A 25,487-nucleotide genomic window follows, 5' to 3' on the forward strand; every position below is an offset into this window, starting at 1 on the left:
GTCTGCGAATTCGGTGGATATGTAATTCTGCTGATTCGGAGGCACAGCTCAAAACGATGCCCCTCCCCAACCCCCCTGCAAATTGTGACGCCCGAGTCTCCCATACCTAGGGTGACCAGATAGGGTGACCAGATATTGAGAAGCAAAAACCGGGACAGGTTAGACATAAAGGTAGGACTAAAGTATTTCATGTTACTTTTATGTCGGGCCTGTCACGGATTTGCTCTGCATACCCATGTAAATGCGAGCGCGCGTGTGTAAATATTAGAAACTCCAACCCGAGACCCCCACCCTCTCCCCTACTCCGTCTTTCCTCTGCTGGGAGCAGGCAGATGAGATGACCGCCTCCTGTGTCACCTGAAAGAGGCAGATAATAAATTAAATATCTTTCGAGGCGTCTTGAAAGGAAAACTTCCATTTCTGCTTTATAGGAAGGCTTTATCTTATTCCTAAAACCCGGGACGTTTCTTGAAAAATTGGAAAAGAGTCTGGACACTGGATCACTCCTCCCAAAACTGGGACTGCCTGCCGATATCCAGGAGGTCTGCGTATTATTAAGATGCAATCTTACAAATAAGGAGGAGCAGCCGAGGCGCTCAAATACACGGAGAGCGGGAAACAGACAGGGGGAAGAAGGCACAAACACACACAAACAGCGAAAATACACGTAGAGCGGGAGGGGGGCGGGAAACAGACAGGGGGCGGGAAACAGACAGGGGGAAGAAGGCACACACACACACAAACAGCGAAAATACACGGAGAGCGAGAGGGGGGCGGGAAACAGACAGGGGGCGGGAAACAGGGGGAAGAAGGCACGGAGGGAAACAAACACGGGCTTACCTTCACTGCGAAGGATAGAAAATGGCGGGACACAAGCTTCCGGATTTTGAGGATTTGGGGGCGTGGTTTTGCTGTCCTGAGTGACGGGCAACGTCACAGGGCTAAAGAATGCAAAAAATCACGCCCCCAAATCCGAAAAAGACGGGGCTTGTTTGAAGTGATGCATCTCTCCTCCAATGGCTGGCCTCCGTTTAGGAAGCCAGCCAATGAAGGAGAGAGAGCGCTGTAGGTCCCGCCTCCCTGCCCTCTAAGAGTCATTAAATCTCCAGCCTAAGTCTGCGCAAGCGCAGCCTTTTAGGCCTCCGACCTAAAAAGGGGCAGTACACTTAGATTTTGCAAGATAGGTTGGTTCTCACAGGTACCGTGTTACACAGGAACCCTTAAGCCAATTTTCTTTTTGACAAACTGAAAAAAAGCTAAAAGAAAGTGCACTAGATGTAGCAGGCTCATAGCACCTGGCTTTATTCTGTGCTATTTGTACATTCGAAGGTTAATGCACATGTGGACATTATGTACATGTCTCTTAGGTGAATATAATAATTGGAAAAGTCATTAGAAAGCGTAAACGCCCAAAGCAGGCTTTGTCTAAAGAAGTCTATGGAAAATGCTTGGGAATTTTGCGTTTTGTGATCCCCCTTTTTTCTCTGCCCTACTTGACGGCTGACCTGGAAAAATTTCATGCATAAACTAGTCAAGAAGTAGCACCTTTTTGTAAAGTTTTGCAGAGATTTGTCAAACGTGCCAAAGTTATTAGCAACACAAAAATGCTTTTCCTATGCGTAACTATAACTACCCAGTGGTAACTGCCACTGGTTTTTTTTGTTTTTTTTGCATAGTTTTATATAGCGCGAACTAGACCCGAACCGAATCAGGTATCAGAGCGCTTTAAATATCACCAGTTACGTTACATGAGGACACACATTTATTGTATATATTACACAGTGGGCAGGGAAACATATATTTGAACCCGCCTGGTGGAAGCATTTTTAAATCTCCCGTCAGACGGGAGCAAACATGCAAGTCTGCTCCTAATTGGCAGGAGATATAAACATGCTCAAGCCAGCTGGGAGTAGACTACTGTTCTGTTTCAGGAAACAGAACACATATTGCTCCCGCCCAAAGAGGTAAGCAGAAAACAGCTGCTCTCTCCAGGCGAGAGCAGTGCCAGCTCCCACATCATGTGGGGAGCAGGCTGAGCCAGCGGAGGCCCTGTGGCTCCCACCTCGGCCCCAACATAGTGGGTGGTAGGTTCCCCAGGTGGGCACCAGGACAGCTATATATAATTTAGCAATGCCCTGGGAGATCAGGTCCATGTGGCCAACATAGGCCCTGGGAGGACACTGGGTGGACCCCCTCCTCTTTTTATTACCATGAGGCCCTCAGGGATAACAATAGCTAGGGCCCTCACCATACACTGCTACTTACCTTGTCTGGTAAAGGCATGAGCGATAAAGGCATATGAGTGGTAAAGGCATTGTGTGGTATTGTTTTTCAGCCATGATTGCAGCATGGTGAGCTGTAAATATATGCTAGGCATACAACATGTGTGTATGATAGTGACAACACCTTTGTTTCTGTATAAGATCCGGCAGTTTCACAGAAATTAGCGAATATGTGAATGCGTTATATTTTATTATTGAACAGTCCAAAAAACTGACACTTTGAATGAAAACAACATTTTCATTATTTTGTTCTATGGTATTAACTAGTCACTGACTTTAAAACATTGTACAAAAAGTACATAAAATGTGCATTTACCACCGTGCTGTAAATCGCTTGCAACGTTCACACTTTCTTCTCTGTGTTCTTCTAGAGATAACGCATCTTTCAATTTCTTTTCTGTACAGAAAATTTGAGAAGATAGGATAAATGTCCCATTCTACATTACACAACATTAAGCATGATGCTTTGCATTGCAAAATCTACAAAACGGAGAATGGCTTAATTATAATTCATAGGCTTCAAGTGCTTGCACGCTCTACTTCATAACTGGTCTGGAGCGCTGATGCACTACAAAGGCAGGCTAGTCTTTAGAGAAGTATAGCACCTTCACATTTTTTTTTAAAAAGAGTCCCACCTCTACGCCTTAACTTATCAAAGAACCCATCAGCCCTCCCAAGTGTCTTTCTCAATTTGTGCTAAGGTTTTGGGACAGCCTAGTTACTCCATTTGCACTTAGTTTTTTGGGGAAGATACAGTTTGAGAACAGCATGACTTGGGGGAATGGCTGGGTGGGTGTGGTGATGGAGGAAGAGTAAGAATGAACAGTCTATAAGTCAAAATTAAGTAATTATGTACCACGTTTGTCTGGTTCTTTATTCTGAATGTGAATGATTACACACGATGATAGAGTGTGACCCCATAAACAGGTATCAATCATAAATGTTTTAAAGAACTTCTTGGACATCAGACAGATGACATTGCAAACAAACATTCAGAAAATCCTATTTCGAAGAGGTATGCCTATATTGGTGTCATAAGTATTTCCAAGATTATATGAACCAACAAGGTTTGGGTCCTCTCAGTACCTGGCCTGGACCACTACAATATTGTCAAACGAACGAGGTGACCAGATAGGCTGTTACAATCAAGTTGAATAGAACCTTAGACAAACAGTTCTAAAGTCTAGTTTTATTTCACTTCAACTTGTGACTTTTTTTTAAAGCAAGCTAGCACTAGGCAGACACTTCCTTGTTTAACACTAAGGATTACACCAACTTTACTGCCTGTGACATGAGTAGGAGGGTTAAACAATTCCAACGGTTGTTGTCTGAGGGGGGAAACAACAGTTCAAACTGATTCCCTCGAGGCACGCCCTGGTCATTTGCACTGTTCATGAATGTCTTTGCGTCTATTCTCATTTGCACTTTTTCACACTGTGACCACTCATAAATGTGTTGTTGTATGTGTTTATTTGCATTTGTTGTGTAAATGTTCCACACTTGTAATGTGTATCCAAATGATGTGTTGCCGATCTCATGACATGAAATGATTAGGACAACTTTGCTCTTAAAAAAAGTCACAAGTTGAAGTGAAATAAAACACGTAGACTTTAGAACTGTTTGTCTAAGGTTCCATTTAACTTGATTGTAACAGCTTATCTGGTCACCTCATTTGTTTGTCAATTAATATTTCCAAGAGCAGCGTGTGTCTGAGTACCATCACCCGCCAGATAAATTCAAGTGATTCTGACAATGCAGAGGAAGTGGTAAAACAAAGATGATATACGAAATCAGATTAAAAACAATTCTAGGTCTTAACCTTTTGGACCAATTACAGAATACACACTTGGCGTTGCGTTGGAGGTGACCAGGGTACATGCCATAACTTAATAAATCATGCTGTGTAGACAAAATACATGTATGTTTTAGCGCGCTTAAATAAGTAATGCATGAAGAGTCTACTAAGGATGTATGACGGTACGACGCGGGTTATTACCACGCGTACCGTTACAACGCAAGTCCTTACCACGACTTGCGCTGTAGGGTGCAGACTTAGAAATAGTTTAATTTACTATTCCAACACCAGTCCCCGTGGATAGTAGGGAAGGAGTTGGAATAGTATATTAACTATTCCTTGTCCTTGAGCGCCCTCCAGCGCAAGTCGTGGTTACGACTTGCGTTGTAAGAGACGCGTCGTAATGATAGCGCGGGGTAACATCCGCGTCGTAAAGGATGTTCCCCGTATTCTAAGCATAATAAGTTATACCAATCATTTAAGTTTTAAAGAAAGCCTGGCAAGCAGTAGAAGCCTCAACCAAGATCATTCCATCCAGCACCTCACAAGAATCCATTTATTTGGATCTTAGTATTTCAATTTATAGAGCACTAAGGACCTGATTTAGAGTTTGATGGACGGGTACTCCATCACAAATGTGATCGACATCCCATCCGCCTTATTACTAGTGCATTATTTTCTAATGCAAAACTCCAATCCAGGCCTCAGTAGCATTTCTTTCTCTGACCGCTGAGTTTCTACATGCCATCCACCACCCACAATGTTGCATTAGGATTTTCTGAGCTCATGTGCAGGTCAGCATCTATGGCAGAGGTCTTCAAACTGTGGGGCGTGCCCCCCTGGGGGTCCGTTGAGGCATTCCCAGGGGGGCGCAAATGTTTCACAAAGTACTTGTAAATAATGATGATGGCCTGAAAGCGCGGCTTTCTTTGTTTATCTTGTTTCCAGGCCGTCTTCATTTACATGAAGCGGTTGAGGATAGAATTGCCATCGTTCACGGTGAATGCCTAACATCTGTTCACGTGTTACGATTCTGCAAAGGCCTGGACATGGCATTCATTCTTAACATGGCTTTTCTGTCTAGCTACTTTCGTTATCATTCAGAGGTAATTAGGGCAACAGTAGAACACATTTTAAAGTGTTTCCTTTTAACATTTTCTATTTAAAGTATGTGTTAATAACAGAACGAAATACCAGGTGCCTGTGATTTTTCTAATTTTTGCATGACATTAAATTATGAGTCGTGCCAGCAATTGTGTTCCCGAGTCCTGTGGTTGAGAAGTATTTTGTTACTTTTTTTAACTTAAGGACAACTGCATAAAGAAACTGCACATGCTCTTAAATTACTCCTTATATAAAAAAAAGCAGTGCAAATTAAATTAATTGTTGGCAAATTCTAATTTCTAATTTAAAATATTTCTAGAGCGCAGCGTACACCTTGCGGTTTCTTGGCGCTGGGGGGATTGGCAACTGAGGGAGAGAAACCAGAAGAAAGGATAAGAGGAGATATTAAGAGAGTTTAAGAGGGAAAGGCCTGGCTGAAGAGGAACGTTTTCAGATCTCTACGAAAGGGGAGGTACTGAGTGGCAGAGCGGAAATGCACTCTTTCAGTTATGAAACATTTATTGGTTAATGCTGTCACTGCAGATGTCTTTTTGTGAGATTAGAGTCAGAGAACTGAATTCAACTTGCCACAGTGCAGAATACTGACATGTATTTGCAGTGGTCTGAAGTCCTAACCAATAACAGAAAACACTGAAAATATTTAAGTAATTATTTTTAAGTTGTAACAGCATAAAATAGGCTGGCACACAATAATTTGGTATATATTATGGAATCACATAGTTCCCAAGAATACATTTTCATAATAGCTAACCTAGTGTAGACATTTTTATAAGTCCATTAAAGGACTCTTTTAAAAAATCGGCATCCTTACATTATCTTTCAAACAAGTTATAAATGTTTCTCATCGTTGGCACTGGGGCTTTGGTGTGAGCAGTCATTACACCCCAATTAAGGCTATGTCACTTGCAGAAAAGGGGGGAGAAGGGAGCCATTTTCCTGATTGGTATTGGGGCCCAAGTCCCCTATGCTGCACATAGAACGTGTCCCAAGCAACAGAGGGAAAGAAATGTGGGGCTTTTCCTTTTTGTTTTACAGAAAAGAGCAGACAGCCTGCTTTAGGCCTCAGGTCTAGCAGAAATAACCTAGTAGTGTGGGCAGAGGAATAGGTACAATTGCTCGTGCAGGTGCAGTGTCACAAGGTCCCAAGGGTGTTAGGTGCCAACTAAGCCCCTATTATGGCTGTTCTACCATCATTCCTGTCTTATATTAGGGCTCAATGCTCCCTTGTTGTGCCAATGTTGCTTTGAGCATTGAACCAATGGCACCAGAGAGAAGAACATTGAAGCAGAGGAGATACCTTAGCTAAGGCCTCAGAGATAGAAAGGAAATGGTGGGTTAATAAGGGGCAGAGGAGACGTCCTGCTGCACAAGGCATTAGCTCTTATTAGTGAGGCAGATGCAGTGGTGCCCTGCACAAGAGTGTGAAGGTCCCCCTGTTCCCAATTATGACAGTCTTACTTTAGAATAGAAGCATTCTGGATAGCATTAGGGCCGAGGGCACCATTGCTGCAAAGAGGCGAGAAACACATGGGATCTAATTTGTTCTGAAGGAGACAGTGTTTCAAAATTGGGTTGACGGCCATGCTTGGCGGGAAGGGGTGAAAGAGTCGGAGGAGATATCCTGCTACTCAGGGCTGCAGCTATGATTAGTGCAGAAGGTGCAGTTCCATTGGGGCCCAGGAATGGGAGGGGTTCACAAAACCCCAAATAAGGGAGTCGTTTTTTCTTCTATTTCAGGTTTTGTAGTATATTTAGTCTCACATTTAGTGTGGCTTATGAGATACTAAAAAACTGCCCATGAAATGATCTCATACACACCACCCCCTGTGCTCAGCCCTACTCTTTTTGCTTTCTACAGTCTTTTCATAAAATTTTGGAGGGGGGCCCGACTTCAAAATATTTTGGGAGGGGGGGCTCACGGTAAATAAGTTTGAAGACCTCTGATCTATGGCATTCCTGAATTTTTCAGACAGGCAAGTCCCTAAAGTTTGAACTCTCATTAGCCTCCTCAACAAGGCGTAAGGGAACAGGGCGCACAATGGCTTTCCGCTTCAAGAAGGACTTTCAGTTTTCAGTTTTTAACGTCTTTATTTCGATTTTTCATCATGAAAGACACATATATACAAAAGATTTACATAGTCTACAATAGATACAACATAGTCATAACGATATAAATATCCAAATACATACAGTAACCAAATCAGAAAGAAAGAAAGAAACGAAACCAAATCAAAAAAAAAAAAGAAAAACAAGTGAAGTTAAGATCTCAATTAAACATACATATAAAGACGTCAAGGGAAATGGTAAAATCATTTGAGCATATATAAAAGTAGCAGATCATCAATACTATTAAATTCATAGACCAAGAAAACAGTCAGGGAACATGGTATACAGGTTGTTTAGATCGTGAATTATGAACTGATTGACTTAGACCTTATCAACCAAGCCCACCCGAGGAATTTCGCCAATCCTATAGTTAGCCATTCAGAAGTATTCGTTTTCAAGGTGTACAATGCTTCACTACTCACTCGGGTGTTTAGTCTAGTACATACAGGTTTCAGCCACTTTTTACGAGGTTCGTAATAGGCAGTACAGACAAATAAAAAATGGCCTAGTGTTTCTTCACAAACGGCACAACAGGGACAGAAGCTTGACTCCAGCCCCTGCCAGCCGCTAGTAAAGGCCCTCAGGGGCAACGTGCCCACACGGAACTGATGATATAGTTTCCTATCCAATGTTTTAAGGATTACATCCCAATATACTTCTTTATTAGGAATTACTTTGTGGAGCAAAAACTGGCCTGTCAAGTTCGCTTTCTCAGAAAGTGCAACATGTTCCGTTTTTACCATGGACCAGAAAAAAACTTTGAATTCATCCTTAGTAGGAAAGGTTTGGGAGCCCGGCTCTGACCATAGCAAAGGTAGGCCCATTTCAATAAGGGTGTTCTTGATTTGCTTTAGCCACGGTATATTGCCTGCCCCTTGTTGCAGTCTCACATCTTGAAGCTCACGGGCAAACATGGCCAGTTCCGGGGTGGACCATATGCGTCTCCATAGAGCCACCATCCTGTACTGGGCCTGATGTTTAATGGTGTGCATGCCCATGTCCATCAGAAGTGGAAGGACTGGTGTTGATGGGGGGAGACTAACTAGGTTACGAAGAAATTTATTCTGTATCCTATCCAGGACAGCCAAGTCCATACAACCCCAAATATCTGCCCCATACAATATCGCTGAGCTGATTTTAGCACTGTAGATTTTGAGCGCGGGCAGTACTCTTTTAGTCAGGGAGCGCCGCTGCTCTTTTACTAGGCAACCAGTCAAGCGGGCAAATTTCAGACAGAGTGCCTCTACTTGCTCTTTCCATTTTAACCTGTAATCCAAAATAACACCAAGATAAGTCATTACATCGACCTGTTCCAGTCTGGACCCATTCATTAGAATATTGCCCCTCAATGGCTTTTTCTTGGTCAAGACCATAAACTTGGTTTTATTAATGTTAATCTCAAGATCATTCAAATTGCAAAAATCCATAAATTTGTTTATTGCAGCCTGTAAACCCTTCTGCGTTTTGGCCAATATGAGGGTATCGTCTGCAAAAATTAAAAGGGGGAATTTTGTCCCACCCAGTGAAGGAGCATCAGTGGGGGTGTCTGAAAGGAACTTAACCACCTGATTAATGAAGAGCACAAATAGGGTGGGGGCCAGGACACAACCCTGCCTCACACCACGGGTCACGGGGAAGGATTCGGTAACCTGGCCCTGACGACCCCATCTGACTCTTGCGAAGTTACCCTCATGCATCCTAATGGTAAGATCTAGAAGTGCAGAAGGAACCCCCATCCTTCTCAGTGCAGCCCACATCTTCCCTCTAGGGACCAGATCAAACGCTGATTTGAGGTCCACAAATGCAGCGAAGATCTTCCCATCTCTCAGTAGCACAGTTTTCCAATAGATCATGACAAATCTTAAAATCTGATCAACTGTGCTAATGTGTGCCCTAAACCCAGCCTGCATTGGAGACAGGATATCTACATCTATCATCCACAAATGAATTTTCCCCAACACCATTCTGGCTATTACTTTTTGAAGGGCGTCGATGAGGCTGATGGGGCGGTAATTTCCCGCATCAGATCTATCCCCTTTTTTATGCACTGGCAAAATCTCAGCTCCTTTCCAGGAGTTTGGGATCCTAGTGCCCCTAGCTATAGCGTTTGCTAAGTTTAATATATACGGGACCCAGTGTTTTTGGTCATATTTGAAGAGGTCCGCGGGGATGCAATCTATACCGGGGGCTTTGCCATTCTGCACTTGTTTAGGAGCAGAAATAGCTTCGGTTTCGGTAAAAACAACGTGATCAGATGAGGACAATTCAGGCTGCACACTGGCATCTTCCCTAATGGTAGTGAGGGAGATCCGTTCCGTGTGGCTGAACTGCGCCTCATAGTGTTTGACCCATTGCTCTGCTGGGACGTGGTTTACCGGACTATGTAGTTCCCCCGATTCTCCCCATTTCACAACCTCCCAAAATCTTTGGTGGTTGGATGAGGTACTTGCCTGGTATAAATCCAACCAACGCTGGTCATCCCATTTAGTTTTTGCCTCTTTTAATGCCTTCTTGTAATTCACCCTCGCTATCCTTATGTCCACACATGATTTAGATTTAATGGCACTTAGCAGAGAGCTGTGGGCAATACTACAGGTCTTATCGTACCATTTCAGCCTAGGATGTGCTTGGGCTTTATTACTTCCTCCCTTAACAGTTTTGATAAAAAAAGACTTAATTTTATTAAAAAGAGTCTCATGAATAGTCCCAATTTGGTCGAGTGGAGTACCAGCCTCAAGTATGGGAACCATCTGTTTTGTGGCCGCTAAGACCTCCATGGCAGTCCTGCTAATAGTAGCAGTGTTGTCTTGGAGCCCAGCCCATTTTACTCTTCTGCAGTCATTTGTAAGGCCAGCATCTGCAGTTTCAATGTTTGTAGCAGGGTTCATACGGAGACCCCCAGATACTAATAATGATATCACCAGGGGATTATGGTCACTCTCGGATCTACTGACTACTTCCATATCCACCAACATTTTCCAAAACTCTATCTTAAGTAAAAAATAATCAATACGACTTGAGTTTGTGGAGTTATCAAATGTAACTTTTCCCATCGGGTCTGATTTGGTCCTACCATTCACTGCGCGTAAGTCCCATTCAAGACAAAAACCCAACCATTGCATAACTGCCTCCGTGACTTTTTTGATAGGGGCAACAGACAAAGGGGGAATATTCCAGATCTGATCAATTTCCCCATATCCCCCACTATCAAGGTTGGGAAATGGTTCGAAGCAACAGTTGAAATCGCCTGCCACCATGACACAGCTATCCCTGCTAATGTCATTCAATAGAAAGTCAAGTTCAGCTACCACTCCCGCAGGCTTCCCACCTGGTATCCCTCTAGCATATATATTAAACAGAAAAAAGACCTGATTATTGTTGTCTGTTAATTTCAGTGCTAGAATATCATTACCCAAAGTAGGGAGTTCAGTGATGGTGATGGCTAAGGATTGTCTGATCCAAATGACTAAACCCCCTGACGGGCGGCCCTTCGGTCCTTTGCTGGCTGGTTTATAGTAATTAAGAAAGCCAACCCGATAGATTGCTTCTGTTGACCAACTTTCCTGCAGGATGATTACATCATGTAAATCCACAAAAGAACCCCAAGCGGCCTCTGACATTTTCCCTTTCAATCCCGCTATATTCCAAGACAAGACTGCAAGGGTGTATGTTGTTTTCTCTGCCATATTGGCAGATGGGTTAACAGTGGCCTTATTGATTTTCTGTCTGGGATTTCCTGACAAGAATGTTTCCCTTTTTTCCACCCTCTCAGGGTTTGTGCCAGATATGGAGACAGTTTCTACCCCTGAAACATACACATTTTTTGGAAAGCAGGTTAGTACAGCGCTAGTACTCCCAGTATTCAGTTGTTCTACATCAAGTCAATCCACACCTTCTAGACCGGAGAGGGGAGCAAACCGGTTCGCAAGGTGAGGATAGAACATTGGATAGAGCGGGGTATCGAAATGAAATCTCCCTCTGGGCCTGTCCCTTCTCGAATGTTGGAACGGAGTGTGGGATCTATTAGCATGTAAAGCTGGATAAAAGTAATGCAATAGTAGGGTTTGTACGTCCCCAACTCTACCAAATCTTGGTTCCCTGCTGATGTATTCGGCAACCCAGGGCTCTCTGAAGCTAACCACCACACAGTCCCCCTCAAGGTCTTTCTTACCATAACCTATCCAGTCCACCCTCCTTACGTTGAGTATTTCAGGGTTTAAATTAGGAGGGAGTGGCCGGTTTTTATTAAGCCAAAATGTGACCTTATTATAAAGATCCTTGTGTGTTTCCCTCTTGCCGTGTACAAGTGGAGCCACGCCAGTTAGAACAATTGTATAAGGCACTGACTCCGGTGGAAGGTTCACACACTGTTTCTTTGGGATGGGTTTGGCAATGGGCTGATGAGTGGTGTTTTGGCCCCTGGCTGGTGTTGGATTATTCTGAACCTGCTGGTTTTTGGTAGGCTTAGGCCTTGCAGGATTCTCTGTAGGGGCTATTTTTATATGAGCGGGTCCTGTTTTTTGCGGGGCCTTTGATTTAGAAGCTCCTACTTGTGTGTTGTTACCCCCTGCTTTGTTATTTGTCACAATCATGGGCTTCGGATTGGACGGGACAGGAGGGGACAAACCAGCTTTTGCTAGGCTGGAGAGAATTCTATCAGAAGTCGCTATACTATCCTTCACCAGCAGATCTAAGGTGTCCATTTTTGTGTTTAACAACCTTGTCCTTTCAAAGAGAGGTAAAAGAAGAGATTTGAATAGCAACTCAATTTTAGCCAAAAATATTTCTTCTGTAATGCTAATCATAGTCATAGTCTCACCCCCCCCTTGTTGAGTAGAAGCGTTAATGTTAGGTGGCTGTGGGGGCGAAACTGAAGCATTTACCCCCCCCTCTGTTAGTTCCCCCAAATCTGGTGAGGCAACCCTCTTGCGTTTCCCAGGATTCTGAGTCGGTGTCTGCTCTAATAGAGAGGGAGAGTCCATTAGATCATTGCTAATGTTAAGTTTTGGTGAGTCTGAGAGACCAGAATTATCCCCGGACTGATCTAAACAAATAGTCCCACTATTGGGTAGATTCTCATGTGCAGTACTAATAACATTTTCCTGGTTAGAGTTCGTAATCTCCCCGATATGAATCTCAGGAACAGGTGCCAACATTACATCTACATTGCTATCCGCATTCAACATAGAAAGTGGGACAGGAGAGACAGCCTCGCTTATTTTACCAAGTGAAGAACGCTTGCCAGTAATAATATCAAGCGAGAGGCGTTTTTCAACTAAGGCGATCTCCTTCTCTAATATTGCAGTTGAACGTTTAAAAAATTGATCAATTGTACCAGTAAAGGTACCGTTAGAGGTGGAGACCTGAACCTGCCTCTCCTTGCCAGATCTTAGGGTCATTTTTGTTAATCTTTTAGGGTATAGCAGGCAAAAATATGACCAACCTAAATAGGTGGCAAAGCCACTCAAGACACAAAGTTAATCTGTCCAAATAAGGGGACTTTAACAACACTGTTTACACAAAATATAACCATATAAATATAACCAAGGTACAATTAAGAATAATTAAAAAGTCAGGAAGGAAAATGTTAATAATGGGGCCCAGCCCAGCCTCCTCCGGCCCCGGACGGCCACAGACGGTCCCGCCCTTGTCCCGGGCTTCTCCCGGCGCCCTCCCGCGCGCTCCCGCGCCGCGGGAGTGTTAGTTCCTATATGTAGGTGTCCAAGTAGCTATCAGGAGTGAGGGCGGGGCCGGCAGGGAGAGCAGCCCAGCTGGAGAGGGGCTCGCGGGGACTCCTGGTCCTCGGAGTCCGCCGCTGTGCTCGCAGCCCTGCCGGTTGCTCCAAAGTATGCCCCTTCACAAGCAAGCAAAGAAAAGGGCTGCAGCCGCGATGCGGGACCCGCGCAGCGGGTCCGGCGAGGGGTGGCGGCGTGCAGCAGAGACACTAGCTTCCTCGGTTCCTCCCTCGGGTGAGGTGTCCGTCGGTCAGGGTCGGCAACGAAATCCGCCGAGTCCAGGTGAGGCAGCTGCTTATGATGATCAGGAGTGAGGGCGGGGCCGGCAGGGAGAGCAGCCCAGCTGGAGAGGGGCTCGCGGGGACTCCTGGTCCTCGGAGTCCGCCGCTGTGCTCGCAGCCCTGCCGGTTGCTCCAAAGTATGCCCCTTCACAAGCAAGCAAAGAAAAGGGCTGCAGCCGCGATGCGGGACCCGCGCAGCGGGTCCGGCGAGGGGTGGCGGCGTGCAGCAGAGACACTAGCTTCCTCGGTTCCTCCCTCGGGTGAGGTGTCCGTCGGTCAGGGTCGGCAACGAAGGACTTTAGTACTAGGGGAGATTTGGATATCTGCCATTGATCATCGTGGTATATTTAGCAAGAAAGTTCAATTATTACAAGATGTCCAAACTTTCTGTAGTTTAAACATTGAAAGGATAGTTACTACAGATCTGGATTGCTTGGGCCCTGTATGCTGATGCTAGCAGGCACTGTGTATACTCATATGAATGCTCTGTTATGTTTGAAGATGAGAAACTTCACTTTTATGGCTCAGACCCCCCATTTAGTGGCAGCCTGGAAGCATCTGCATGGTGAACACGTTCAATGACCAGTCTACAGTCTCTAGGAGATTTTAAGGTTTTCACAAAGAACGCTTCGATATCTGAAACATCCACACTATGGGGCCCATTAGGATGACGGGCGGACTTTGCCCGCCCGTCATCCCATCGTAAATCGGGACCGCCTGCAATAAGGGCGGGGGTCCCGGGGGTACCATTAGGATGTGCCCGCCACAGTGGCGGGCACATCCTGTATTTTCAGCATTGTGGGGGGCGGTGCTCTCTGCACCGCCCGCCACAATGCTGAAAATTGAATTGAACATTGTCATTTGCAAAGCGGCAGGCACCGCGCGGTGCCTGCCGCTTTGCAAATGACAATGAAGGGGGGTACCACAGGTACCCCCCACATGCACCCCCCACCTGTACTTCACTCTGGGGGCCCACAGGGGGCCCCCAGAGGGAAGACTGCATGCCTTTCCGTGGCGGCATCGCCGCCGCGGAAAGGCACTGAACACCACGCATCATAATATGTCTGGCGGTGTCTATTAGACACCGCCAGCATATTATTCCTTTTCCGCCCCGGCCGCAAGGCGACCGGGGCGGAAAAGTGTCGGGCGGTGTTTCCCTCCGCAGCGGTCCCCCCCGCCATTGTAATGTGGTGGGGGGAAAAGGGTGGCGGACGGGCATTTCTGTCGGGCGGATCGCCACCGCCACCATGGCGTGCCGATCCGCCCAACATCCTAATGGGGCCCTATATATCTTGTCCATCAGCAGCAGGTTTCGGCAAAGGGTTCTGCTCTCCACATCGCCATTTATAACAATTAAGTGATACATTTGTCAAATGGCCGTTTCGGTCTCAAGCTGAAGATTTGGCACAAGAAGTTACAGCATAAATTCCCTGGTTCCAGAGTTTTCTCTAGCTTCTCCTCTAAAGTTATGTGATCCCTGAAATCTTTTGTGAGGAACATGCACTGTTTCTGAAAATGTCTCTTTCTTCTCTGTACCCCGGTATAAACAGTGAAAGAAAGTGAAAAGCCTTTATAGTGGATGTGGTGCTACATGGGTTGGCAAGGATAGTTATGCAATTCCCAGAGTGTACAGGGAGGGAAAATGCCCAAGCAGGACATCAGATAACTTTATTTCGTGCCCTTGGGCCTCAGGAAATATAATGGGGATAAAAACACTTAGGAAGAGTGGGTGTACAGCACTTACCACTTGAATTCGAAACATTCCATCCTGATCTTTACACTTCCCACAAAACTGAAACTTAAAATGACTGACACATTGGGTTACTTTGATCTACCTGCATTGTAGAGCTCACTAGTAAACTCACCTCCAAAAGCAATCACTAGATCCACTCTCAATGTGGTTGCTTGCGGCTGAATGCAATTTGGGACAAAAGTATTCTCAGACCAAATATTAGGATGACACTAGTTTTTCTGAGCCAGGTGTGATCATACTTTTTAGGATTATGGTCCAACCAATGGTCCATAATTCTGTTGTAGGGATCTGGGATCTTGGGGGAACTGTCAAGAGTAGAATTTCGATGGCATTGAGGAGCCTCAAAAGCTGTAATTGGAATATTTCAAACATCTTTAGATTATAGAGGTGAAACTAAGGGTTCTGAAATCATCACAACTGGGCCACACAATGGACAGAATTGCAGGAGGCTAAATAGTAATTGATTTGACCCAAGATTTCTGCTGTGCCAGATGGATAATGTGTACACAGACCCAAGAATGTCTAAATGATTCTTCTTCACCAGGAGAGATTGGTTAGAGGCTTAGGGTGGAATTCACATCCTCCACCACAAACTAGCACAACACAGAGAAATGAGATCAGTTTGCCTAAGGCTGAGGTGAAAGAGATGGAAGCATGCATGCATAGGCAGTATAGAGAAATTGTGTCTGCCAACCCTCTCAAAAACAGGTTCAACCACCATTCTAATAAAAAGACTATCTGTAGATAGAATCTCTGTGAACAGACGCTGCAACACAAATTTGTCAAAGGACAACATCATCTTTTTGGTTTCTGTTAGGTGGTTACATCTTTTTAAATCGAATCAGCAACCTCTTTTCAAACCTGTGGGCTGAGGTTAAACCCACTAAAAATGATACCTTGAAGGTAGGTTTGAAAACATAATGATCAATAGGTCCTCATACAAGTATGCAGGGTCGTTTAAAGCCCAATTCAATATCCGAGCAGAAAATAGGTGTTTACAGACTTCCTTAATCTGTAGGGCTACTGAAAAACAGAGGCAGACAGTGGTGGCACACAAACCTGCATCTATAACGACATTCTGTGGATCGGTTTATGCAGGGATTCATTTTTAAATTACCTTTACACCAGTGGGATATAGAATTCCCCAGTGCAATAATAAAGATATTGTTCATTCAAAACCATATATTTGCCTAGAGAAAGTTTCCCCCCATCCACACCATAAAAAGAAAGGTCCACGTTTTCATAAAAGCCAGATAGAGGGATTACGAAAAGCTGTTTGTGGACAAAAACGTTTGTCCTTGAACTGGTATAGTAGATGCTGATAAACTGGAATCTCAATTGGAAGATAAAACTAAATACGTCCTATGTTATCAAGAGCCTGACAGACCATAACCAGGCCTGGCTATAAGAATTACTCTGCACACCCTGCTTACTAGAATAACAGGATAGGAGATGGTCAGGATCAGTGAGACAGTCCTAATCTATACCATTCCACCTAAAGTCCTGGTTCTTTCTCTAACTGCACAAGGGAATAGCAAAAACAGCTGCAGTTGTCCTGGGGTCTCCTAGAAGTTGTTTGTCTTCTTTTGTCTTTTCATAAGTGAAAGTCACCTGACTAGTGACTTGTTATCATCCTCTGTAGTCATGTAAAGTGCATCAGTACTACTTCAATATCTGTTGCCCGTATTAATATTGCCTCCTTGCCAATGGGCAAAGTTGTCAGTTTTGGCTGCATATTGACAGAGCAAGTAGTGACTAACAATTTGAAGAATCAAAATAATTACGAAGGTAGAATTGGGTAACTGTTGTTATCTCAGGATGGGAGTAGACAGATGGCTCACATAAGGAGAAACCAGATTTGTATGCTAAGGCATATTTCTATTGCTAGAGTGAGTTTGAGTTCTCCCTCCAGGCGCGGAGAAGAGACTACGGGCAGACTCCTGCATTGCTCATAGGGTAAAGGGAGTTACTAACACCACACATATAGACCCAAACATCCATATTATATTACAAGAGTTATTTTACCAAGAATCATCTGCCTTTGTGGGATTCTTGACGTTTTCTCCGGGATAGAATTGCTGGATAATGACATCACATTGACTTTGGTTTGTTTGCTCTGCTGCAGTCGTACATTTAAGAGGTCCATCAGTACATTGTAGTTATGGGGAGAGTTATAGGGGGCAGTAAGAGCTTCCTTTACAGGCCCACGACTAGTAGATGGTTGTGAAACGACGTCTAAGATGAACTCTGGTAAAGTCTCACACTCAGGTTCATTCTCCAAGAAACGCTGAAGTTCCACAAGAGGTCTAATGTAAGATCTGTGTGGAAGGAAGTCATCAGGTCCGCTATGCTTCAAAGGTGAAATAGCATATTCCCTTTGAGTTAGGTCTGGCAGGATATCTCTATATTTAGGATACAGATTTCTTTGTCCCTTGGATCCGTAATAAAATGCATCAACTTCAAAACCGGTCACGTGGCTTGTTGCTGGAGTAGGTGCACATTCTTCGGAAGCTTGGTCTGAAAAAGATAAAAGAAGAAAGACACTGGAGTGTATTGCAGAAAGATATTTTCAAGAACAGCAGCATTTACCTTATCATTTAAAATAATAAAGGTGCCAGTAAACAGGAAAGTCTCACATAACCATATATCTTCAACCCTAAATTTATGAATGACCCCTCATGATATTATGGGCCCAGTTCACAAAACATGTATGCGTAAAGTGTGGTACTTCTACAGTGCAAGTGAATTTCTCCTGAATATCCATGAATATGCACGACTGATTCACAAAACACTTCCTGTGAATAGCTGCATCTTTCTCCAGACTTGCACAAGAATTTCTAGAAGACATCCATACTGTTTCACTGTGATTTCCCCCTTATTGTGATTTCCGCATTAGTAAGCATGGTTTACGCATGGAAATTCATATGTAGGTAGCACCTAGCCATGGATTAAGACACAGCTGCTCACAGAAAATGCCTTGCAAATATTGACTTTACGCTTTACATCATATGGACTGTAAGAAATCTTTTCCAGCAGGTTTTACGGCAAGCAGAAATTATTGGGCCGCAGCCATGTCAAAGGGGGCCTTTCACCTCCAGTGCCATGGGCCATTAATGTGGCTTGGCCTACTGTCCATCCCCTTGGCACCCACATAAAGTGGGGGTAACAACGTACCCTGTGATGTAAATCTCTAGTGTGACCAAACCTTTTCCTGTCATCTCTAGTGTGATCAGACACAAGCCTGCGGGCTCCTTTTTTTGTAAAGTTCTGCTGTTATGTGAAACTCAGAACCTTGTGCTTACATTCCTTGTGTGTGTCAAGTGCATGTTTGTGCATCGAGTGTACAGCATAAGTATGGTAATGAAACCCTGCGTGTTGTGTGAGTTTGAGTACTGCAGTCAGTGGTACCATTCTGGATGGACATGGTTAAGCATGCCACAAGATGCAGGTTGAGAACAGTTTCCCCAGACAATGGAAGTACATTGCTTGCATTCCTGTGGCTGAATTGAGGGAGGATGAAAACAGTGCTTCTCCAAGACGTTTAATCAGGACCCTGTTAGCAAAGGGTTTTTGATTAGTTATTCCTGACCACTGCCATTTGGTAGATGGTGTTGATGAGGAGTCGGAAGTTTCTAATCAGAGCCTGCCCTTTTGTCTCTCACTGATTACTGCTTCGGGAAAGCTGATGACAGGCAGGTGCATTGATCTCACACTTCACTGTCCCCCCTTTTTTGGGTACTCCTGCTTGAAGCCAGTTCCATTGCTATCTGCTGTGAGAGTCATTCCTTTGCACAAATGCTATGTCTGAGAAGCAGCTGATAAATTACATTTGAAGAAAACCCGCCCAACCCCATTTTGACAGGTAGCCACAGTAGACACTCCGTCTGAAAATTGTATATAAAATTGGTATCCAACCCAACCCCACTTGGTTTCTGTTCCAAGTTATTCATGACAAAGGGAGTGATCCATACAGTACTCGAAGGACCACTGTGTGACCAGGGCTGATGTCTGCATGACAGCCAGTGTCACTGAAATGAGGTGACTTCATCTGAAGTCAGCACAACTTGCTGGAGAAGCTGATAGTCTGACTAGTACTTAGAAGTCTGTCTCTCTGCTTAGAGAGAGGAAATAAAGCAGGAGGAAAAACTGTCCATGAGTAGAATATAGCTAAGTACCCAGAAGTTACTAACTTCCCTTGGGAGTGAAGCCAGAGCGGACTCCAATGGTGACTCTCACAGTAGACCACATACAGCACTCAAGTCATGAAATCATCCTATACTGCTCAGTACCCTTGTGATACGCCTAAGGCTTGATGCTGCTGCTACCTGACCTCCACCCAGTGGATCCCAAGGAGGAGCGGACATCACCGTTGAAGTGGAAGCTGATCCTGCACTTTTGGATGCACCTGCTTGAAAGAGCACAATACCCATGTGAACCTAGCCTGGAGGCCTCAACTGTACAGTGAGCACCTGCTGGATCTCTGCCTGAACAGGCATCCACCAGCAGCCCTGCCATCCTCCTCTCTGTACCATGGCTCGAATCTCAAGTGAAACTGTCTCCGTGGTCCTGTGTCAGTGAAGACCTTGCTGTCAGCAAACACTTGAGGATGGCCCACCAGCAAGCCGCGACCAAATAAATAGGTAATGGGGCCTCACACAAGAAAGTAAAGCAGACTGGCAGACTGCATTTAGCAGCGGAAACACTGACTGTTACCTGAACAATCCTTTTAATTTGAGTATGAAATCTTGAACGGAACTGCTCTGAGTGAGAGGAGATCTATTGAACTGCACCTGTGCCTGATACTGAGCTTATAAATAGAACCAAAGCTCTAGAGACAGTACTGTAAACCTGGAACTTGGAGAGCCCCCCCCCCAGCGGGCATGTCACTTTACTAGGCACTTTAGTTGCAATTGCAATCTTGCATCGGAATCCCCTTGAATTTAGCTGTATTACATTTTGCTGTGATAAGTACTTTTTTTTATAAAGATAAGCACTGGGTTGGACCACAACATTACTGCATCGGTTGGTTGAGTGTTGAGTTCTCTTGCATCCACACTACCGCCCGAGGAGCCTTTAACTGCTTGCCTAAGAGTAAAGTGTGGAAAGTTTGAACTTAGCCCAGTTGGCGGAATCCAAGTATAACAAACTCAAGACACCTGTGGCAAGTATCATCTGTGAAATCGTAGGGGCATAGTAGCTATCTCTGAGTTGTGGCCCCCCAAACAGGGTCACACAATTGGCAGCAAGGAGCCTGAGATCTGCAAGTTCCAGTTCCAACTGTCTTGAGAAGAACAATACGTTTAGCTTATACACAGTTTTCCCTGCACAGTACAATGGCAGATACAAGATGGATGGGAGTAGACCGTAACAATATCTTCTTAGACCAGTTAAGGAATCAATCTTTGGAAAGAATGTGGCGGGCTGCCAGAAACGTGGGTAGAAAGGTCCTTGTGGATTTTGTAGAGGACAAGTTAACGGAAAATGGGCAGTAGGGGATGAAACAGTGAATATCTATGGACAGGGTACCATGTTAGGAACCCGAGGAGAGAGTGCTGTCGTGTCAGGCTCTCTTAGCTCCCAGCACAGTATTTTTTAAGACACACCACAAGTGTGTCTTTACATATGCTTGCCCTTTGTAGACATACATCGTTTGCGCACCTGAGTTCCAGAGGGAGTGAAGTGACAAGTTGGAAACTTAATGAAAGTGTGACTATAGGACGGAGTCCCCTCTCTACCCCATGGTTTGGAGCATCATTGATGGAGCTCGGGTATGCAGACGATGTGTGTCTACAAAAGGCAAGTATTGCCTCTGATAGGTCCCCTACCAGCTAGTGATTAGACTAGGAGGGAACTCTATTAAGAAATTTTTTAGGGATCTGTATCCTGATGAAATGCCAACGACCCTACCAGGCGGCACTCAAGGGCAGAAACATGCTGATACAACAGATATGGTAATGGTGGCGTTGCTTCTCTCATATACCCCTAGTAACTTCATTCAATCCTGCCAAGTGGGACCCATAATAAAGGACAGTTTTTATAATTTTTCTTCTCTACAATATGGATCCCGACTTTTGGAATTCTTCCTTTTCTTTCTAAAAAATATTTTTTTTCCTTTCGCTCCTCCCTGTACTTTGGTGTGCGTTATGGTGTGGTAGCGGCACTATGATGAAGCATGCCACTCATTGAGTGGGTGAAGGCAGTATCTACAACCTCTGGGATCCCACAAGAGGTTCTCTTTCTCTCCTGTTGACTCCTGTACTGCCCCCCCTTTTCACTTGTTCTTTTTTTCTCTCTTCCATTCCCCAGAACAATGTTGGACCAACAGGCCCATCTTAAAGTGGGAGATCGATCTTTTATTTACCCCAAGTAAGAGGTCCTTCTCATCAAGTGAATGACACTGAGACCACCCCAAGTTTGCAAGAAACAGAGAAAGGTAGTGAGCAAATCATGGCAGAGTCCGAGAAGGCACGTGCTGTGGTGGCCCTCACTCTGGTTTCAGAGGAGGATGAGATACCCGAAGTGGACCAGGTTTTAAAATCTGAGTCACTGCCAGAGCCACAGGGTTGGCTAGCCACTGGAGGACCTACTCAGGAGTAATTCTGCCAGGCACAAGCTGTCACCTACACTTGTAGGACTTTGGAAGGAGACCCAGGAATAGGAAAGCGAGGAGTGGCTCGAGGCTTCATGATGGCAGGGAGGATGGACTCCTGTACAGTGAGCCAGTGAATTGTGATCCAGTAAGAGGCTTATGATTCCCTTGGTGCATATGAATTTCCTGTTGCGACTGATCCCGAGATGCCATTCAGAGGACACTTTACCATTAAAAAGACATAGGTCGGACTCTTTGTTCGACTGGCTAGGGATACACAGAGTCACAGAAACGTTCTGTACAGCCACTCCTTCTTGCTAAATTAGTAGTTAGGAGGTAAGATCAAGGTACCATCATCACTATCTTAGAAGGTGTTCTATTCAAGTGGGTAGACATTGACAACGTTGGTCCATTTGACCCGCTCAGCATCAGGCAACAATTATATCTTGGCTGTGGTGGATCATGCCACCAAGTATCTACAGGATGTTCATTTGAGGAGCACAGCTGTAAAGGAAGTAGCTAGAGGACTCTGAATGATCTTTTCAAGAGCTGGATTTCCCAAGGCAGTGATTTCCAGCTAGTGAATAAACCTTGTAACCTCTTACAGGAGCAAGCCAGTTTGACCTACAAAATCCTCCTGACATAACATCCACAAGCCAATGAGTTGATGGAAAGGTCCTAAAGAGTACAATGAGAACTCTGCCAGGGACCTCAGTGATGTCTTATCCACCAATGTCTTTTGTCTGTAAAGAGATTCAACAGACGAGAATTGGGTTTAGTCCCTTTAATTTTCTGTTTGGGCACCATGTGTGTGGTCCACTCACCTTTAGGGAAGGGCAGAACAAAACTTCAGCGTCAAATCAAAAGTATGTGGTGAACGATATGCCCTCGGGAATTTGACCATGAAATATATGAGTTAATGCAAAGAAAATCATTCAGGCAAGCCAAGAGCTGATGGTGAGGTATGAACAGAAAGCAGCAATCATGAAATACCATGAGGGTCAAGAGGTTGGTGCTAAAGCCCACTTGTCCAAAAGCTTTGGAGCATAATTTGTGTAGGACATACAAGGCAGTATAAAAGATTTCTGAGGTGAACTGCTTCGTGGGAATAGGTGTCACAGGGTAGCTAAAGAGGGTGTTTCATGTGAACTGCCTTAACTGAAGAAAGATGTCACAGTAAGCATCATGAGAATGACAGAGAAGCTTGAGGAAAATAGTGAGCCACTTCCTAACTTACTGCACAGTGATGTGAATGATGGCTAAGTGGATGGAGTACACTTTCCCCCTAACTAATGCCAGAGCAGCAAAGAGAGTGTAGAGACACACTGGAATGATTTTCACATCTCTTTCACTGACTCAAGGATTGATAATTGTCTGTGTATATTAACAAGATCATGGGTGCTTGTAAAGATTTACGCAACGGCTAAAAAGTATGATCTGCAGCATGACAGAGAGCTGCATTGATGCCAACAGGGTGAGGGTCGGGGACGTAAGGTGGGCTTCGGGAAAACGAAGGGTCAAATCATATACTTTCCTATGCCTTTGTCAACTTAATTGCAATTATGTGATAGAGGTGGGTGAGCCACAGAAGGCTTGAGCCAAGCTGAAGTCAGATGCCTGGCTGTGGCTCAGCTATAGGTCCTCTTGGATCCTCAAAATGAAAACAAACTGAGTGTTCATGTGACTTCTGTCTGCCACCCATGCTTGAATTATCAGCTGGCAAGAATCAAAGACAAATCATCAATTTTTTATGTAAAATGTGATTGGGAAATAGATACCCATCTAGTGGCTATATTTCAAAATGTGAAACCAGAAAACCAGGATCAAATCCCACTTCCCCACTTGACTAAATTGTGTGATCCTAGACAACTGGTGCATTTTACGTTGCCTCCTTTTTCTGGATGATGCCATATGAGAGTACCTTGACATACATGAGTTCAGGATGTGTGCTGTACAAAACCTTCTCATGTAATAAACTGTAAAGGTGTTCCAAGTATAATAACAACCTATGACACCCAGAGGGTGCACGAGACAAATGTCTTGACTCTTGGCTCACTGTTGGCATTGTTGTCAGGGCAAGGGAATGTATAAATGTTTACAAGTTCATGTTTGAATACTATCCCTTCCAATAAATGTGTCTCATTGCTGTGCAGTAATCTACAGGAGATACATTTCATTAAGTGAATATTAATTTACTTCACTTTTTGGATGTTGAAGAGTGTTTATTTAATACATGTGTGTTCAACATTGCTCCATGTTCCTGAAGATAATTAGTGTAGGAAACATTCTTTGCTTCTTTTTCTTTACTTCAGTTAATGTTTAAATACATACTTTCGGTTAATCTTTAAATAAATACTTGCCTATTCAGCAGCTTTCTGAATGTTTGCGTTCAGTCAAATAAGTAGCAGCCCAACGCTGCTTTTCACCAGAGAACAGCTTATGAAGGTCAGGAGGGGCACAAGCTACCCACTGGCCACGCCATACCCTGAGTATCTCTGATCTAGATACCGGGGACATCACTCCTACAAACGGTGAGCTTTACAAGATGTCTGGCTGGTGCAGGCGTGATACAGTTCACTTGGGAACTGCGCCGAGAGACCGGGAGTCCAGTTTGCAGCATGGAACTCTTCTGTCCTTTGCTCTGTGATCGTTAGTGCCCTCTGCTGCTCCAAATTACGGGAACATGCTCTGCCTTTTCCCTTGGACAGTCTCTCCTCCTGCAAGTCCAGACACACGTTTTCCTTCTCCCAGCAGGCAGGCAGTTCTCTAGGCTCTGAAGGCAGATTCTCACCTCTGCCAGGAGCAACTGCAGAATTCAGGTGATGTCCCCGCACCTCTGGAAAACTGTCTGGCAGTAAGAGACCAGCCCTGGTTACACAGCAGCTCTTTGAGCACTCGGTACAGCATCCCCTTACTTAGTAAATAACAAACTGGTCCTGGAACAAATTAGGGTGGTTTGCACCCCACGTTCATGCACATTTTTTAGACAGGGAATGTTGGTATACTGTCTAAGGCTTCAGAACAAGTTTGGTTTGGTTCTCTTAAAATGTCGTTTCCCGGCTGCTCTCCAGACACAGTCTTTGTACAAAGTGATGGTTTACACAGGAGGTAGTATAAAGGCATATTTAAAACAGGGGCCAAATGAAGTGCGATATCTGTGCATCTGTCTGTCATCGGCCTTCTTGAAGCAGTGATCAGAGATGGACATGAAAGCAGGCCCTGCCAGAAAATGTCAGCATTTCAGAGCTGATTGAAGAAATCAGTGAATTCTGGATTCTGTAGTATTGAGTGGCCTGCATTTAACTAACTTGACTATCATACAGACACACTTGATAAAAAGGACTTGCAAAAGAAAAGCAAAGACCTGGAAACATTGTGACTCAGTGACATGCAGCCACCTGTTCACCCTATACAAAGGCAATGGCACGACCTACTGACATTGTCTACCTACAATTGTTTACAAGAGACTACTTGCACTGGATGGAAAAACAGGCAACATGTAGAAATGTATTAACAAAATGGAGGACTATGGGCTATATTTATACAGGTCCAGCATACATGCCAAGAAGTGATATAAAGCAGAACGGTATGCAGTTCCTAGTGAACACTATAGGTGGAAGTGAAGTTAGTGTGTAGTGGGTAACACACTAGGAGCAGGAGGAAATTTCCTCCTTTCAGAAAGAAGACCCTCACACACCCCCCAACAGTGGGATGTCATGCTTCATCATCGGGTCTGCTCCTAATCGGGTCGGCGCTGCAATACCCGATCGGCGCCTTTGACAGGCCTTTTAGTGGAGATCTTTATTTCCTTTGCCGTAAGG

At 44.5% G+C, this 25,487-nt stretch overlaps 1 protein-coding gene across 2 annotated transcripts in view; it reads right to left on the reverse strand.

Annotated features, from left to right (window-relative positions):
* The window catches only part of LRRC63 (leucine rich repeat containing 63), a 467,503-nt gene that overhangs the window by 200,055 nt on the left and 241,961 nt on the right, over nucleotides 1-25,487 (reverse strand). For both annotated transcript variants that reach the window (XM_086935002.1, XM_086935001.1), the window contains exons 5-6: nucleotides 17,103-17,594; nucleotides 2,599-2,679 (exon numbers count right to left, since the gene is read on the reverse strand). In XM_086935002.1, the coding sequence (XP_086791128.1) occupies nucleotides 2,599-2,679; nucleotides 17,103-17,594 (573 nt within the window). The remainder of the gene's footprint in view (nucleotides 1-2,598; nucleotides 2,680-17,102; nucleotides 17,595-25,487) is intronic.

Source organism: Lissotriton vulgaris, chromosome 8 (assembly GCF_964263255.1).
Source record: "Lissotriton vulgaris chromosome 8, aLisVul1.2, whole genome shotgun sequence".
Taxonomy (NCBI): domain Eukaryota; kingdom Metazoa; phylum Chordata; class Amphibia; order Caudata; family Salamandridae; genus Lissotriton; species Lissotriton vulgaris.